Source organism: Sus scrofa, chromosome 13 (assembly GCF_000003025.6).
Source record: "Sus scrofa isolate TJ Tabasco breed Duroc chromosome 13, Sscrofa11.1, whole genome shotgun sequence".
NCBI classification, from domain to species: Eukaryota; Metazoa; Chordata; class Mammalia; order Artiodactyla; family Suidae; genus Sus; species Sus scrofa.
In genome coordinates this window covers 146978168-146995194 of record NC_010455.5, presented here as the reverse complement: position 1 = coordinate 146995194, position 17027 = coordinate 146978168, and the positions used below count along the sequence as shown (strand labels likewise).

General features: G+C 36.4%; 1 protein-coding gene across 1 annotated transcript in view; it reads right to left on the bottom strand.

Annotated features, from left to right (window-relative positions):
* Positions 870–17027, bottom strand: part of CD200R1 (CD200 receptor 1) — a 41191-nt gene continuing 25033 nt past the window's right edge. The window contains 7 exon segments of the mRNA NM_001243546.1: positions 870–1898; positions 2923–2968; positions 3514–3622; positions 12208–12459; positions 12581–12898; positions 15860–15919; positions 16939–17022. Coding sequence (NP_001230475.1) covers positions 1746–1898; positions 2923–2968; positions 3514–3622; positions 12208–12459; positions 12581–12898; positions 15860–15919; positions 16939–17022 — 1022 coding nt within the window. The 3' untranslated portion in view covers positions 870–1745.

Here is a 17027-nt window from a genome sequence, read left to right as displayed (position 1 = left end):
GTCATTTGGCATGGTTTTTTTGACATTATCAAGTTAAGATGTAAAATACTTAAACAGGTATTCTGGAATCTAACTAAGAGTGAGCCTCATCCCAATGAGGGGACAGATGAAGAATTTAGAAAATGTCAAGGTCAGGTTTATGATACCTTGTGCACATTGCTTTGTAAAATTTATATGCAAAAATTTAATGGACTGTTTCCTTGGCCAAGTCAAAATGCTTTGATCAAAATATCATGTGCCAAGTGTCATTATATTAGTTTTATATACAAAATATACTGAAAATTCTTTTAAGGACAAAGGCTAGAGTAAGTAAATGTCTTCAGGGAGACAAACATTAATAAAATATCTGTCTTACATGTTTCAAACAGAACAATTAAAGAATGAATGGATTTTGTTTTAATTTCTACCACGTTGAAAATTTTTAATTTGCAGTATCATTTTTCCTACTGGAGTAAACAGACTTATTTTTCATAATTTTTCATAATTAAAAGTATTTTTCATAATATTAAAAATGATTAACATATACATTCCCAATATTTTATTCCATAGAAAAATAGAGGAAAGGACATGTCATCCCATGGCTATTCTCTTAGCACATAAACCATATTTTGTAGATATCCCAAGTCCTCAATAATGCATATTTAGCTGGCTACATAGCCAATAAACACTTGTTATTTGATAAATACATCACAATAAAATATACAGCATAAAAATACACACCTCCAGTTTATCATATCTGTAAAACTATTAGGCACCAGACATCAATACTTCTATAGAGATACAACAAGTTCAGAACAAGTTTATGTCCTCACATTTGTGTCCTCCCTCTCTCTCTCACACACACACATATACACATACACATATAAACATGAAAGAAAAATATAAATTCAGTTTTATTAAATAGTTAAATTCTTATTATAATCTTATATTAGCTAACATGAGGTTGGCATCCTACAGATATTAAAATAAAAGGAAAAGCACTTCAAAGAGGGTTGGAGGGAACATAAATGATACAATTTGATATATAAATCAATAATAAAAATGCACAAACCCTTTGACCTGGCAATTTCTCTCAAGGAAATTATCTTACAAATATATCCAAGCACATACGAAGAGATATATCCACAAGAAACATTCTATGTAGTATTGTTTATAACAGCAAAATAAACGAAACTTAAACCAAATGTCCACCACTAGGGTTTTGGTTAATTAAGTTAAATTCCATTACACACAATGGAATTTTATGTAACCATTAAGAAAAATGAGGTAGCTCTGCTTGTATTCATATAAAAGATCTCCAAGATATATTAGCTTTCTGTAAGTACAGAATTACAGTATGTTCCTATTTGTGTCTTGACAAGGATATGTGTATGAATGTATACATATACTATGCACATACAGATATGACATAGGCACATAAGAATTTTCTAGAAAATTATAAAAAAAAGTGTTGGTAATTGTTCCTTCTGCAGAGTTATTTGAAGTAACTCCGTTTTCATCATCTACTGTACTGAACAATTTGAATATTTCATCATGAGTATGTGCTATCTTTGTAATAATATCCATTTTTCACAGGACTGGGTAGTAACAGCTAAAATTCTAAAATTTCAATCGTATAAGGAAATGAATGAAAATCCTCTAGAATGTCTCTGTCTTCTAAGAATCTTTGAAAAACTTGTTTCCAAATAGACCTTCCATTCTAGAACTCTAAGAAAATCAAAACAGGATCCATACTGTATCTTGATTCATTTGTCCTCGTGAGAGATGCCAAAAACATATATAGTATGGAGATTTATCCCATCAACTTCATTTAACACCTGAGATGTCTTCACTCTGTTTGTGGTATCGTAAAGTGGATTATTCTTCTCCGTGTAGCTGGCATAGGGCTGCATTTCATCCTAAGAAAGACCCCAAAGTTAAAATCCATTTTAAAAAGCCAGAAGTCATTAGTTACCTATGTTTTTCTAACAAGTGCCCACAGTTCAGTGTTTACCAATAGCGGTCTCTGGGCTTACGTGAACATAAGAGCAAAACTCTCTAATATTTTGTCAAAAGTTATTGATTATTTAAGTTCAGTGTAAGATAATGTAGGTTTTCTGAAAGTAGGGGTGGAGAAGAATGAAGCAACATGAAGTGTTTCAGAGGAGAGAGTCAAAGATTCAGTAAACTACTGTTTATAAGAAATTATAGCGCTGGGTTACTTAAGAGGTAAGAGGGAAATGATAATGGTATTGAAAAAGGGGAGTCAAGACTTAGAGATGGTTTAATGGGAGAGGAAATACTAATTCAATTTCTCTAAAGATTACAGTCCAGGAATTCCCATTGTGGCTCAGCGGTAACAAACCCCACTAGCTGGTATCCATGAGGACATGAGTTCCATCCCTGGCCTCTCTCAGTGGGTTAAGGATCCGGCATTGCCATGAGCTATGATGTAGGTCTCAGATACAGCTCCGATCTGGTGTTGCTGTGGCTCTGGTGTAGGCTGTCAGCTACAGCTCCAATTTAATCACTAGCCTGGGAACCTCTATATGCCGTGAGTGCAGCCCTAAAAAGATAGATAGATAGATAGATAGATAGATAGATAGATAGATAGATAGAATTGATGATTAACAAGAAGCTACTATTTCTGTTTTTTAAATAAGTTCATTTGTATCATTTTTTAGATTCCACATATAACTGATATCATATGATATGTCTTTCTCTGCCTGACTTAGTAACACAACATTGTAAGTCAACTACACTCAATATAAAATAAAATTAATAAAATAAAATATGTAATATAAATAAAATACAAAATAAATTTTAGATTTTAAATTAAAAATAAAAAATATTAATATTGATGCAAATTACAAATTACATGATTAGATTTTTCAGACTACATAGCTTAGAAGTTTGCAAATATTCTTTTTAATCTTATCTCACCTCCTCGACAACTGGAGTAGGTTCTGTTTTTTTCAATTTACATTTTCTGCAAAAATAAAAATAAAGTGAAGTGAATGTCAAAATGTTATTATTTAGATTGAAAATGGAAAAACAAAACAGTATACTATTGATAATTGTGGTTCATTATGACAGAAGTTATAATAAATCAGAAATGAACTGCCAGAAATGAGTGAAGAATGCTGCTTGTTGTTAATACATCCAAATAAGATAATTCTGGATTCTAGAAAGGGAAGTGAAATTATTCAAAGAAGTTTGATGTAATAGAGTACATGTGACACCTCATCTTTGGTACATGAAATGAATTACCGTAATTCTTTTCCCAAATAGAAAATATCAGACATTGTCTCTCCCAAGATCCTGACCTAACTAGCTTAACTCACATGCTTGCATGTCTAAATAACCTAGAAAAATCCCCCTCATCATCAGAGTGGTCCAAGTCTATTAATTTCAGGACATGCTTGTGATTATAGGAGAATTGATGTTAATATCTTAATTTTGTGTAGCCAATTCCATATTTCTAACTCCTTTCTAACCCAATAAAGCTGGAGAACAGAAAATATCAGTCAGTACCTGCAGCCAAGGATTTTCAAAAGCCAAATGGATCCCACGATGACCAAGATAATAAAAATAGGAGGGATGATATATAGAATTCTTAAGTACATTCTTTTGTAATTATCAACTGTAAATATAGACACAAAAATATATGATTTAATATAATTCATTACTAAAAAGAAATGAGCTATCAAGCCATGAAATTATGGGGGAAACTTAAAAGTATATTACTATGTGAAAAAAAAGCCAATTTTAAAAGGCTAAATATTGTATGATTCCAAATATATGATATTCCAGAAAAAAAATAAGCCTATGGAGTAAAAAATTCAGGGGTTCTTATAGGTTAGGGTGGGAGAAGGGATGAATAGGTGGCCTGTAGAGAATTTTTACAGCAGTGAATCTACTCTATATGACACAATAATGGTTAAGTACATGTCACTTATATATTTGTCAAAACTCAAAAAATGTGCACATGATATAAACTCTAATGTAAACTATGGACTTTGAGTGATAATGATGTGTTTAAGTAGGGTCATTGATTATAATGTACCACTGTGGTGTGGAGGATGTAAATAGGCCGTGCAAGTGTAGGGCAAGAGTTATATGGTCTGTACTTTCCACTCAGTATTGCTGTCATCCTAAACTAAGCTAAAAATAAAGTCTATTTTAAAATTATATGTTCATATGTATTTATATGGCTCAAGAATGTCTCAAACTATATAAATTCATTTCTGTGATTTTATTTAAAAATTTTTTGACCCGTTAATAGTTCAAATAGGGAGCTTCTGTCATGGCTCAGAGGTAACAAACCCAAGTAGTATCCACACGGACGCGAGTTCAATCCCTGGCCTCGCTCAGTGGGTTAAGGATACAGCATCGCTGTGAGCTATGGTGTAGGTCGAAGATACTGTTTGGATCCCATGTTGCTGTGGCTGTAGCGTAGGCTGGAAGCCACAGCTCTGATGCCAGCAGCTGCAGCTCCAATTCAACCCTCAGCCTGGGAACTTCCATATGCCACAGCCCAAAAAAGACCAAAACAAAATGAAAAAAAGTGCAAATAATTGATCTAATAAAATTGCTTTTTCGTTTCAGACTCTTAGGTTTTCAACTAGACATGATCTTGTATCAGCATTTTGTTGCTTTAAAGATTCGTGTGGTGAATTCTTATAGGATGGAGGTGAAATTTTAGATCTCTCTGTTACAGTAATAGAGTGTTTTTCATCTCCAATATTCAGAAATAAACAGGGAGTTGTAGGGAAGGTAGTTGGAAAAATCGCCCTAATTCTAAAGTCATTTTTTTCAGGGCATTGAAACTGAAATGAATGCGTGGCAGTAACTTTAAATTACTTATTAACTGCTGGCAGCAATATAAAGCTCAATCTGACAAGAGGACAAGTCAACAACAGATTTGCCAACTCTGAGAGGTTTTCAGACTGTGCTCCTGGTGTTTCATGAATGTGGCTGGGGCAGCAGAGGGAGGCTGCCTCCAGTCCCCCACCTTCTTTTAATACTTTGTTTTTTAACACTGAATGTTTATTTGAAAAAGAAAAGTTTGGTTTTACAGTTAAAAACTACAACAGTGTTTTGAAACCCTCTCTTGCATTTGAAGTGCACTAACAGAGGTGAAGATCCACCCTGTGAGAAAGACATACCTACACTGGCTGGGAGAGGACTAGACAGTGCCTTCAATTCTGAGATTCTATAAATATGATGTCATACTTAATACTGGGTGGTCGGATTTCGTACATAGCCAGCAGAAATACTCTTAGTAAATACTGCTACTATTTGCTATTTACTTTAGGAATGGATCTTAGAAAATGGTAGTTTAAACATATGGGGTTTTCTCTTCTCCTTTCTTAACCCTTACTAAGAACCAGTAGAGAAATTTTGTAAAGACTTGCAAAGACAAAGAGAACATGGATGAAGACAAGGAGCAGAAATATTTCAACTTGTTTTTAGGTGAAAAATGAACAGAAGAATGGTAAATAATTCATAATGAAATAAATATAAACTTCAGTGAACTCCAGGAAAATTCTCGAGTAGGAAGGACCAAATATAGAGAAAGGGGGATGTGGGGAGTGAAATGTGGGGCTTAAAGTTGGAAGCTTCCTTGAAAGTCTGTATTAAGAACAAATAGGCTCCCACCCTGTGAAGCCAGGTCACCACATCTCTGACCAGCAGAAAACAGGAAGTGTGGCCCGAAGGAAATGAACTGGACAAACTCCAGAGTCAAGGATACAGATATAATGGAGGTTGGAGACAAAGTGTCAGACCAAAAAGAAGTGTTAAAGGAAAGTCTGACTTGTGGTTACCAAGGGGTGGGAGTCGGGTAGTGGGATGGACTGGGATTTTAGGGTGAGTCGATGAAAACCATTACATTTAGGATATAACAAGGTCCAACTGTATAGCAAAGGGATCTATATGCAATCTCTTGGACAGACCATAATGGAAAAGAATATAAAAAAGAACATTTATGTATATACACATATATATACATATGTAATATATATAAGTGAATGACTGTGCTATACAGCAGGAACTGGCACAACAATGTAAATCAACTATACTTTAGCAAAAAAAATAGTAAATTTTAAAAAGGAAAGTCTGAGTTCTGAATATTCTTTCTCACACATAGCCCCATCCCCTTTCCTCCCTGATCCCAGAACACTGACAGTCAGGATTATCTCGCCAAGACAAGAAACTGGAGAGTTATTTTCTGCAGAACCTAAAAAACCTCAGAGTCAATTCCTTCAAATACATAGAGAAATAAGAAATTTCCAATTAAAAAAAATTCATCCAGGAGTTCCTGCAGTGGCACAGTGGTTAACGAATCCAACTAGGAACCATGAGGTTGAGGGTTTGGTCCCTGCCCTTCCTCGGTGGGTTAACGATCCGGCATTGCGGTGAGCTGTGGTGTAGGTTGCAGATGCGGCTCGGATCCCGCGTTGCTGTGGCTCTGGCGTAGGCCAGTGGCTACAGCTCCGATTCTACCCCTAGCCTGGGAACCTCCATATGCTGCGGGAGCGGCCCAAAGAAATAACAAAAAGACAAAAAAAAAAAAAAAAAAAATCATCTGTTTTCACCCTAAGGAACCCAACTAGCTGTCAAGCCCAGTCACAGATAACATAGCTTGGAATCAGCTCCTTAGTGCTCGCTTTTAAGTGAATGAAGAGCCAAAGAGTTAAGGAAAGCCTTGTATGTGGAAGAAAGATTAAAACAAACAAATGTTGGGAAGGCGGAAGGAACTCAGATTAGACAAACATGGCATCAAGCAGAGGATGGAGGGAAAGAAGACATCCGGGACAATAGCTGTACACAGTAGATCTCATGATCAACCAACCAGGCCAGATTAGAACAAGAGCATGAAGAAACTCAAGGAAGACTGTCTTCAAGAAAAAAATGGAACTGACAGATTACTTAACACATTTGACCATGTGGAAGTCAGTATTAAGAGACATTTTCTTTTTTTTTTTTTTGGTGTGTTCGAGACAATTAAAAATAAGTACACATATTATTAAGGAAACAGAAAAGGAAAGCAATTAAAGCCAATAAAAACAAAATTTATTCAAAAATGAAAGTATGAGTTTATTTCTTGATTCGGCACTTAAAACATACATGTTCAAAATCAGGTAAATAGTGGCCATTTAATTTAACCAAAATTTGCTATCTTATTGCATGTGAAGGATAAGGAAAGGTAAGAAGGTAAAGTAAAATCTTCATCTACTGTAAGAAGTGGTTACACTATGTCTACATTTTCTATATTAAGAAATGGCAGCATAACCATGTTGTTTATAAAAATTGAGTCAATTCCCAGAGGAAACACTTGAAGATTTGAAAGCACTTACCTCTGAAGGGTTGTGTGAGAATGGAGAGGTGGGGGTGGAGAGACAGAGAAAGGGCTGATGTTTTCATTATAAAACATGTGGCTCAGCGGTTAGCAAACCTGATTAGCATCCATGAGGACTCGGGTTTGATCCCTGACCTTGCTCAGTGGGTTAAGGATCCGGCATTGTGGTGAGCTGTGGTGTAGGTCGCAGATGCAGCTTGGATCCAGCGTTGCTGTGGCTCTGGTGTAGGCCAGCAGCTACAGTTCCGATTGGACCCCTAGCCTGGGAACCTCCATATGCTGTGGGTGTGGCCCTAAAAGACAAAAAAAAGACCAAAATAATAATAAGAAGAAGAACATTATAAAACAACATAGAGGTTGGCCAACATATGGAGACTGGGGGAGGGTGAACACTTGAGCCACTTGAATTTCCCCATTCCTCTCCCTACACATCTCTTCTGTCTGGCAGTTCCTGAGTTATATCCTTTTGTAATAAACCAGTGATCTAGAAAGTAGAAAATTAACTGAACTGGAAGAAGGGGGTCATGGGAATCTACCATCTATAGCAGGTGGATCAGAGGCACAGGTAATGACCTGGGTTTGCAACTGGTATATGAAGGGGAGGGGACACTTATAGGACTGAGTCCTCAACCTGTGGAATTTGATGCCATTTCCAGATAGATAGTGTCAGAATGAAGTTGAATCATAGGGCAAACAGCTGGTGTCTGAGAATTGTTTGGTGTAGGGAAGCATTGCCCACCCCCATGTTGCTATTGGTCTAGGAACTTAATTTACCTATAAAAATGATGAGGTTAGGTCTTTACCACAGAAATAACTTCTTTTGCTTATGAGTTATATAGATTCCTTTTACATATTCTGAAAGGCCAATTTTAATTATTGATTAAATTGTAATATTTTATTAATTATATAGGCCAAGGTAGTTAAGGCATCAAGATAAAAAGTTGGCTAAAATAACCACTGGTATTATGTAGATATACTATCTGCTGCCTGATTGTAAACTTGTGGATAGCAGTAGGATCCTGTTGATTCAAGTTCATCAAAGCTGACAGGCACATGTGGGAGCACAGTAAGTATGTATGCTGGAAAACGATAAAATCTAGGACAAAAAAAAGTCAAATGGCTGGAAACCCTTTAGGGGCTGAGGTAGCAGAGTCTGAGCCATAGTCAGAGGCCAAGGCCAGAATTTTCCTCCACAAGTTTTTCTTTTTTTTAATTTTTTAATTTTATTTTACTTTATTGTTTGTCTTTTTAAGGCCACACCTTTGTCAAATGGAAGTTCCCAGGCTAGGGGTCTAATCAGAGCTGTAGCTGCTGGGCTATACTACAGTCACAGCAATGCAGGATCCAAGCCACATCTACAACCTACACCACAGCTCATGGCAATGCCAGATTCTTAACCCACTGAGTGAGGCCAGGAATCAAACATGCATCCTCATGGATATTACTTGGGTTCATTACCACTGAGCCAGGATGGGGACTCCCCTCCACAAGGTTTTATTGGAAATAAATCTGTACAATGTACTAATCAACCAGCACAAAAGAGGCTATTAATCTTGAAAGGCATTGCCCTATCCTAGAGTTGATTTTCCAGAAATTGAGAAATTATGCCTTAAAGAAGATGGAGTTTTCTGCTGACCATCTCATAGAAATGAAATGTATTTGAAAAAAAATCCCTTATATATGGTAAATAATATTTTATGTTCTGTTTTAAAATTTAAATGAGCTATCTCATGCAATTCCTCAACCAAAGGATCTAAAACAAATTAAACTCATTTCTAATGTTGTCATTACGTCAGTGATCCTCAAGAGAAAACAACATCTATATCTGCTTGTTAGAATAATTAAAATCACCTAAAAAGATAATGCCTATCAAAAAAAATTCTGATAAATTAACAGGAAATTGTCCTTTTAAAAATGATGAATATGGAGTTCCTGTTGTGACCCAGCGGTAATGAGCTCGACTAGTATCCATGAGGATGTGGTTTCAATCCCTAGCCTTGCTCAGTGGGTTAAGGAACCAGCGTTGCCATGAACTGCCGTAGAAGTCACAGACATGGCTTGGATATGGCATTGCTGTGGCTGTGATGTAGGCTGGCAGCTACAGCTCTGATTTGACTCCTAGCCTGGGAACTTCCATATGCCAAAGGTGTAGCCCTAAAAAAAGTAAAATACAATGATAAATATATATTATTTCCAGCCAGTAAATTTTATAATAATGAATAACATATATTAAACTCATAAATGAAAAATAATAATAAAATCTATTATTTCCCATGGGTCTAAGATACTTCTTGCATAGAACATAAGATGATAAATAGGGTATATTTTCCATTTCTCGGCTTAATGAAAATATTTTATATAGTAAAAGCATTATAAATAATGTTTAATATGTCTTACCCAATATAGTTCAGCCTAGGAAAAATAATATTATTATTATCAATAATGCACATATTTTTAGAACCTAAAATTTGTCTGATATAGATATTCAGTTTTTATACTAATTCATTTAACCAGAACCTTTTTAAAAATGTTGCTGGATTGATCCAAAAATGTATTAAGGTCTAATCTGGTTGGCTCCCTGATATACAATTGAAAATTCCTCAGGCTATAACAATTTTATTTCTTCCTTCTTTTATTATTTTAACTTCAAATAAATGGTTAAAAATATAAGGTTTAGGAGTTCCCGTCGTGGCACAGTGGTTAACGAATCAATGCGGGTTCGATCCCTGCCCTTGCTCAGTGGGTTAATGATCCGGCATTGCCACGAGCTGTGGTGTAGGTCACAGACGCTGCTCGGATCCCGCGTTGCTGTGGTTCTGGTGTAGGCGGGCAGCTACAGCTCTGATTAGACCCCTAGCCTGGGAACCTCCCATATGCCGTGGGAGCGGCCCAAGAAATGGCAAAAAGACAAATATTTGTATGTATATATATGGTTTATTTCTAGAAGAGATCATAGGCAAAACATTCTCTGACATCAACTGTGCAAACGTTTTCTTAGGTCATTCTCCCAAGGCAACAGAAATAAAAGCAAAAATAAACCAATGGGACCTAATCAAACTGACAAGCTTTTGCACAGCAAAGGAAACCATTAAAAAAAAAAAAAAAAGACAACCTAGAGAATGGGAGAAAGTAGTTTCAAACAATGCAACTGATAAGGGCTTAATCTCTAAGATATGCAAACAACTTATACAACTCAACAGCAAAAAAAACCAACAACCCAATTGAAAAATCGGCAAAAAACCTGAATACACATTTTTCCAAAGAATATATACAGATGGCCAACAAGCACATGAAAAAAATGCTCAACATCACTAATTATTAGAGAAATGCAAATCAAAACTGCTATGAGGTAACACCTCACACCTTTCAGAATGGTCATCATTAACAAGTCAACAAATAACAAATGCTGGACAAGGTGTGGAGAAAAGGGTACCCTCCTTCACTGTTGGTGGGAATGTAAATTGATAAAACCGCTATGGAAAACAGTGTGGAGGTACCTCAGAAAACTAAATATAAAACTACCATATGACCCAACAATCCCACTCGTAGGCATATATCTGGACAAAACTTTCATTGAAAAAGATACATGCACCTGAATGTTCATCGCAGCACTATTCACAATAGCCAAAACGCGGAAACAACCTAAATGTCCATCGACAGGTGAATGGATTAAGAAGATGTAGTATGTATACACAGTGTAATACTACTGAGCCATTAATAAGAACAAAATAATGCCATTTGCAGCAACATGTATGGTAGAGACTCTCATACTAAGTGAAGTAAGTCAGAAAGAGAAAGACAAATACCATATGATATCGCCTATGTCTAGAATCTAGTATATGGCACAAATGACCCTTTCCACAGAAAAGAAACTTGTGGACTTGAAGAAAAGACCTGTGGTTGCCAAGGAGGAGGGTGAGGAATGGGATAGACTGAGAGTCTAGGGTTAATAGATGCAAACTTATTGCATTTGGAGTGGGTAAGCAACGAGATCCTGCTGTACAGCACAGGGAACTATATCCAGTCATTTGTGATGGAACATGATGGAAGATAATGTGAGAAAAAGAATATAAATATGTATGTATGTATGACTGGGTCACTTTACTATACAGTGGAAATTGACAGAACACTGAAAATCAACCACAATGGAAAAAATAAAAATCATCTATTAAAAAATAAGAGGTTTATCAACCACAACCGAGAAGAATATGAGAAAGTATGCATATATGTGTATAACTGAGTCACTTCTGCTGAAATTAACACAACATTGTACATCAAGTATATTTCAATACAAAATAAATTAAGTAAAACAACATAGATTTCAAACTGTATGACTCATGTTGATTAAAATAATATTTTTAATAATAGGAAGTAAGAGTAGAATGGCAGCAGAGAGTAGAGAAAACAAGTCATAATGAATTGAATCATAGATGTTATGAATAGGCATTTAAGAAATGTCACTGGAAGAGCCTGGAAGAGAAAATTCTACCACCCTAAAAATTCATAAAGGTAATTAGGAGTGACTTAATTCTTCTAATAAAAATCATAATTATTTGTTTAAAATTATACTTTATCCTCAATTAAAACCATAGTATTTATTTAAAAGTATACTACATAAGCCAATTTAGTAATTTAGAAGAAAACATAAAAAGTAGAATAAGCTGCATTCCATAATATGGATTTTTACAACAAATTTCTGTCTTCTTCTTCTAGACAAATCTCTATTTTGAGAAGGAAAAGGAGATAAAGTATAGGGTAGAAAGGACACCTTTGAATGAAAGTTCTCTGCACACTCTTTTTTCCTTTTTAAAGTAACTCCTCTGAAAGAATGAAAATTCAAACACAAAACTAGAAAAATTACTAACCTTGATTCAGCTCTAAGAAGAGACTCTTGTTGCCAGTCACGTGGGAGACAGTGCAGGACACATTAGGTACATGACGGGCCTTCCAGTAGCACATACTCCAGACAGTCACTGTGCCATTGCCCCCGTGAGGGTTTTGCTCAGTGACACAGTCCCCCTCAGGGGTCCAGGAAATCTGAGCAGCCGGCTTCCCTGCGACCGCCTTGCACACCACAGTTCCATTCTCGCTTTGAACCAGGGTCACCTCAGGGGGTACTGCAGAAATGTAGGCATAATGCTTCAGTCTTAACACATACATGGGACAAGGAATTAGAGAGAGATTTGTTTCACTGCTAAATCTGGTTATCTGCAGTGCCACAGACATGATGTTCCTTACCTAATACTTGGAGGTGATAGCCACGATGGAAATTCCCATTTGGTGCTACCTTTTGACACCTGTAATACCCATCATGAGTGATGGCCACTGGACCAATCTGAAGGGCAGGATTCTGGTCAAGTCTGGAGGACCAGATTATTCTCTCATCAGTACAGTTTCCTGATGTGGTCTCATTTGTATCAGCCCTGTAGGCTCTGAAGCAGGGGGCCTTGTCTCTGAGGACTATTTCCCATGTTGCTACCACCACAGTTGTCCACAGCACAGGAGGGCAATAGAGCTCAGCCGTTGTATCCACCAGTACAGGTAGTGAAATATTAACTGGACACACACACACACACACACACACAGAAGATAACCAAAGAAAAGCTTGGTAAGGGATTTCATATGTTAAATTTTATCCACAGTATATTACATGAAGTTGTGCTAAAACATTAACTTTGCTGGTGATCTTATTCCAGAAACATAAGTCTTACATAAGAAATTAACATTCATGAAATACATGTAATAAATTAAATCCATCCAAATGTTAACCAATTTTCCCCTGTATTATGTATCATTAGGAAAAGGCATGCATTGTATGTATGACAAACTTTTTAAAGTATTTTAAAATTAACTCAGGAGATTTAATATGAATAAAAAATAAATGAGTTCCTATCGTGGCTCAGCAGGTTAAGGACCCGATGTTGTCTTGTGAGGATGCAGGTTCAATTCCTGGCCTCACTCAGTGGGTTAAAGATCTGGTATTGCCACAAGCTATGGAGTATGTGGCAGATGCAGCTCTGACCCCATGTTGCTGTGGCTGTGGACATAGGCCACAGCTGCAGCTCCAATTTGACCCCTGACCCAGGAACTTCCATGTGCCACAACTGCAAACTTAAAAAGTAAAAAAAAAAAAAATTTAAAATAAAAAAAGACAAAAACAGTGTTCTAAATCTAATCTTTTGGTTATAGAAAATATGAGGGTTATAAAATTCATGCTCCTCAGGAAAGAATATGGACTTATTAGCAATGTAGTTTTCTCCTAAGTTTTAATGAAAGTCAAAAAATCAGTGACATGAGAAGTAAATGTTTATCCCTAAGGATGGCACTTCAGACAAATATAAATTGGAAAGTATAAGTACTTTTATTTAAAATAACTAAGATATCTCTCAGGTTAAACAAGTTGGAAATTCTGAGTTTAATTTTTATGCAGAGAATTACAGATCAGGGAAAACAATAGATACTTTTAAAAAGCTATGATATCTTTAGTTGAATCATCCCACAAAAATTGAAAATGGTAATGACAAGAATTGAAAATGGGGACACATATACTGACATGTGTCCCCGATTAACAGGGGTTTGCTGAGAGGTGATTAGGTTTATCTATTATAGTTCACCTTTAACAGAGGAGAGTGTGAGTGATTTCATCACTTTAACATGAACAGAACCAGTGGTGGGGGCGGAATTTTTATGTGGCTGAAGCTTATTTTTTCTAAACGCTGCATTTAATATCTCTCCTCTCCTCTTGATGTCACATGCCTCTTCCATGATGTCCTCAAGCCTTTGCATTTCATGGCCAAATATTTTTGTTCGCATAACTAGATAAAGAGGGAGGATTTTAAAAGCAAATCAGAGAGAACAGTTGAATTCATGCTCTTGCCACCATGCCAGGTGGCATCTTACAAAGGGAATCTCCAACTTGGACAAGGCTTAGAGACAAGCAAGAATGTGGCATGTTAGAGAATTACTAGAGGTTGGGTGTGAGAAGCATATATGTGCACAAGGGAAAGATGCTCAAGATAAATCCAGGAAGATAAGAGACTGGTGAGGGAGCAAGTTGTGAATGTTCTGCTGTTCTTGGGAATTTGAACTTTAGCTTGTTAGCAGTGAAGACTTAAAGATTTTGCCTAATATCTATTCTTAAGATCTGACTATCTTTTAAAAGAAAGTAGCAGCTATTCAAATAAATATGCAATTGAACAGGGGCAGAGTATCCAAAGAAATCCAATGATGAGGATTCCAAGCACTGTTCTATGTCACCCTCCTCTATTCTATGACCTTCAGTCAATCACCCATCACCTAGAATGATAGTTCTTATGTTACTGCTATTATTTCACCCTTCCTTCATCCTCTTCTTTCTTTTTTTCATATCTGTTGTGATAATCTACCAATGGCCAGTATCTCCTTACTGCTCAGTGGGTTTGGCACTTGTCTACAGAATATTCTCTATACACGTCTGTGATTAGCAAGGGGATTTCAACTCCTATTTCACTGAGGAAATAGAGGGTAGATTCTCATCTTTTCTCCCAAACCAGCAATGATATCCCATCTTTTCTGCATCTTTGGCTATAAATCCCTTTTGGTGCCATCCAACCTTAGGCGCACAGACAAATTTGAATTGGCTTTGGGGAATTTCCTTTTTTTTTTTTTTTCCTCATACCCTAGTTTAAGTTCTCATCATCATGTACCTAGATTGCTGCAAAATCCTCCTAACTTCTAGCTCTACCTCAAAACTCTTCTCCCTTCAGTTCATACCTTATAATTTTGCAGTGAGTACTTCATTCTATAACACGAATGTGATTCCCTCAACTCCAGAACCCTTCAGACATCTCTCATTGCCTGAAGAATAAATTTAAATGTCTTTGCATTGGCTTTGAAAGTCTTTTTCATATTGGCTCACTTTGCAATTGGGGAGAGAGGCTTTATTTCTTTTTTAAAATTTTATTGAAGTTTAGTTGATTTACAATGTTTTGTTCACTTTTGCAGCTTTACCACCCACTATATTGCCCCCACACTCCAGAAGAAAAAAAATCAAGCACAAATCCATTTTCTTGTCTTTTCTCACATTGTTTTCATGATCTGAGGTGCTCTATACAACATCTTTTTCTATTAAAATACACTTTTTTTAAGACCCAGTTCACATGCTGCATCCTCTGTGAAGCATATTCTAAGCCTTGGTGCTTAACTACTTCCTCTCTACACTCTTGGTTCTCTTGATGTGAGTGCTTATCTCCTCTGTTATGTGATAGCTGTGATCCTGTCTGGATCCCCCCACAAAACTGAGCTCCCTGGGCCTCTCTGACAATCTTGCTCATCTTTATGTTCCCCACAAGGCCTAGGACAGTGCTTCATGGAGAAAGCTCCATAATCTTTCAGTGGAATTAAACTGCTTGGGTTCCTTCAGGTCCCCGATCCTATAGCATTCAGATCACCATATTCTTCACCTGGGCACAAGGCTGGCACTTGGTCCAAACCATTAACTATGTTTCTTCAGTACTAGCTTCAAAAAAAGCATATTACCTTCCGCAAGAGGTGTTACAGTGCTCTGTTTTCTGTATGTAGATGAAGTAATTGTTGAAGCTAGAAAATATTCAAAGAAAAGTAAATGAAACCAATTTAGGTAATTAAATAAAATGGAAGCTGTTATTTCCCTACAAAAAGTTACATACAACATGATAATCAATTAATCATAATTAAAATTACACAAAATTCCTTGCAAAACATAAATTGGAAGTTGTTCCATCATGACATAGGAAAACATGCTCACATTTGAAAATACATTTATCAGTTATTAATGAATGATTTTCCATTTGTGAAACATGCTATCTTGTACTTAATACTTATTTTGTACAAAGTAACCCCTGCCTTCATCAATTCCCTGGCCACAATGGATTTGTCCATCACGGGCACCTCACATGAGCTGGTCTGATTATAGAGTCCTCTTTCCATACACCACCCCTGATTAAAAAATTTTGGACCAGTGGTAAGCACCTCACCCAAATGGACAAATAAGAGTATTTCTCAAGAATTTTGGAACTGCAGCTGAGAGGGATAGCTCATCACTTTTTCTTCCTTATTTTTCCTACTGTGATGGTGAATTTTATGTGACAACTTGTTGAGGCTGCGGTACCCAGATAGTTGGTCAAACATTATTCTAGATTTTTTTGTGAAGGTATTTTTTATCAGTAGACTTTGAGTAGAGTAAGTTATCCTCTGTAATGTAGGTAGGTCTCATCCCATCAGTTGAAGGCTTTAATAGAAAAAGGCTGGCCTTTCAGGAAAGGGAATTCTGCCAGAAGACTGACTTCAAACTCAAACTGCAACTCTTCCCTGAGTCTCTTGCCTGCTGACCTACCCTGCAGGTTTTGGACTTGCCAAGCTTCTACGACCATGTGAACCAATTCCTTAAAGTAAATCAATTTATCTATCTACCTAATCTATCGTTATCTCTCTCTACAGGATGTATGCCAAATACACACATACATCTTTATTCTATTTCTCTGAGGAACCCTAATACACTTACCTTGGAGAAAAAATGTAAAACTGTACATGCATCAAGTACTTTTCTACTAAAATTATCACTAAAAGATGAGCATTACCCAAACTGTATTTGTCCTGGTGAATCTGTGGCATTATTGAGTTGTTTGATGTAAAAGGACCTTCCGTTCCTGCACTTGAACGTCCTGAA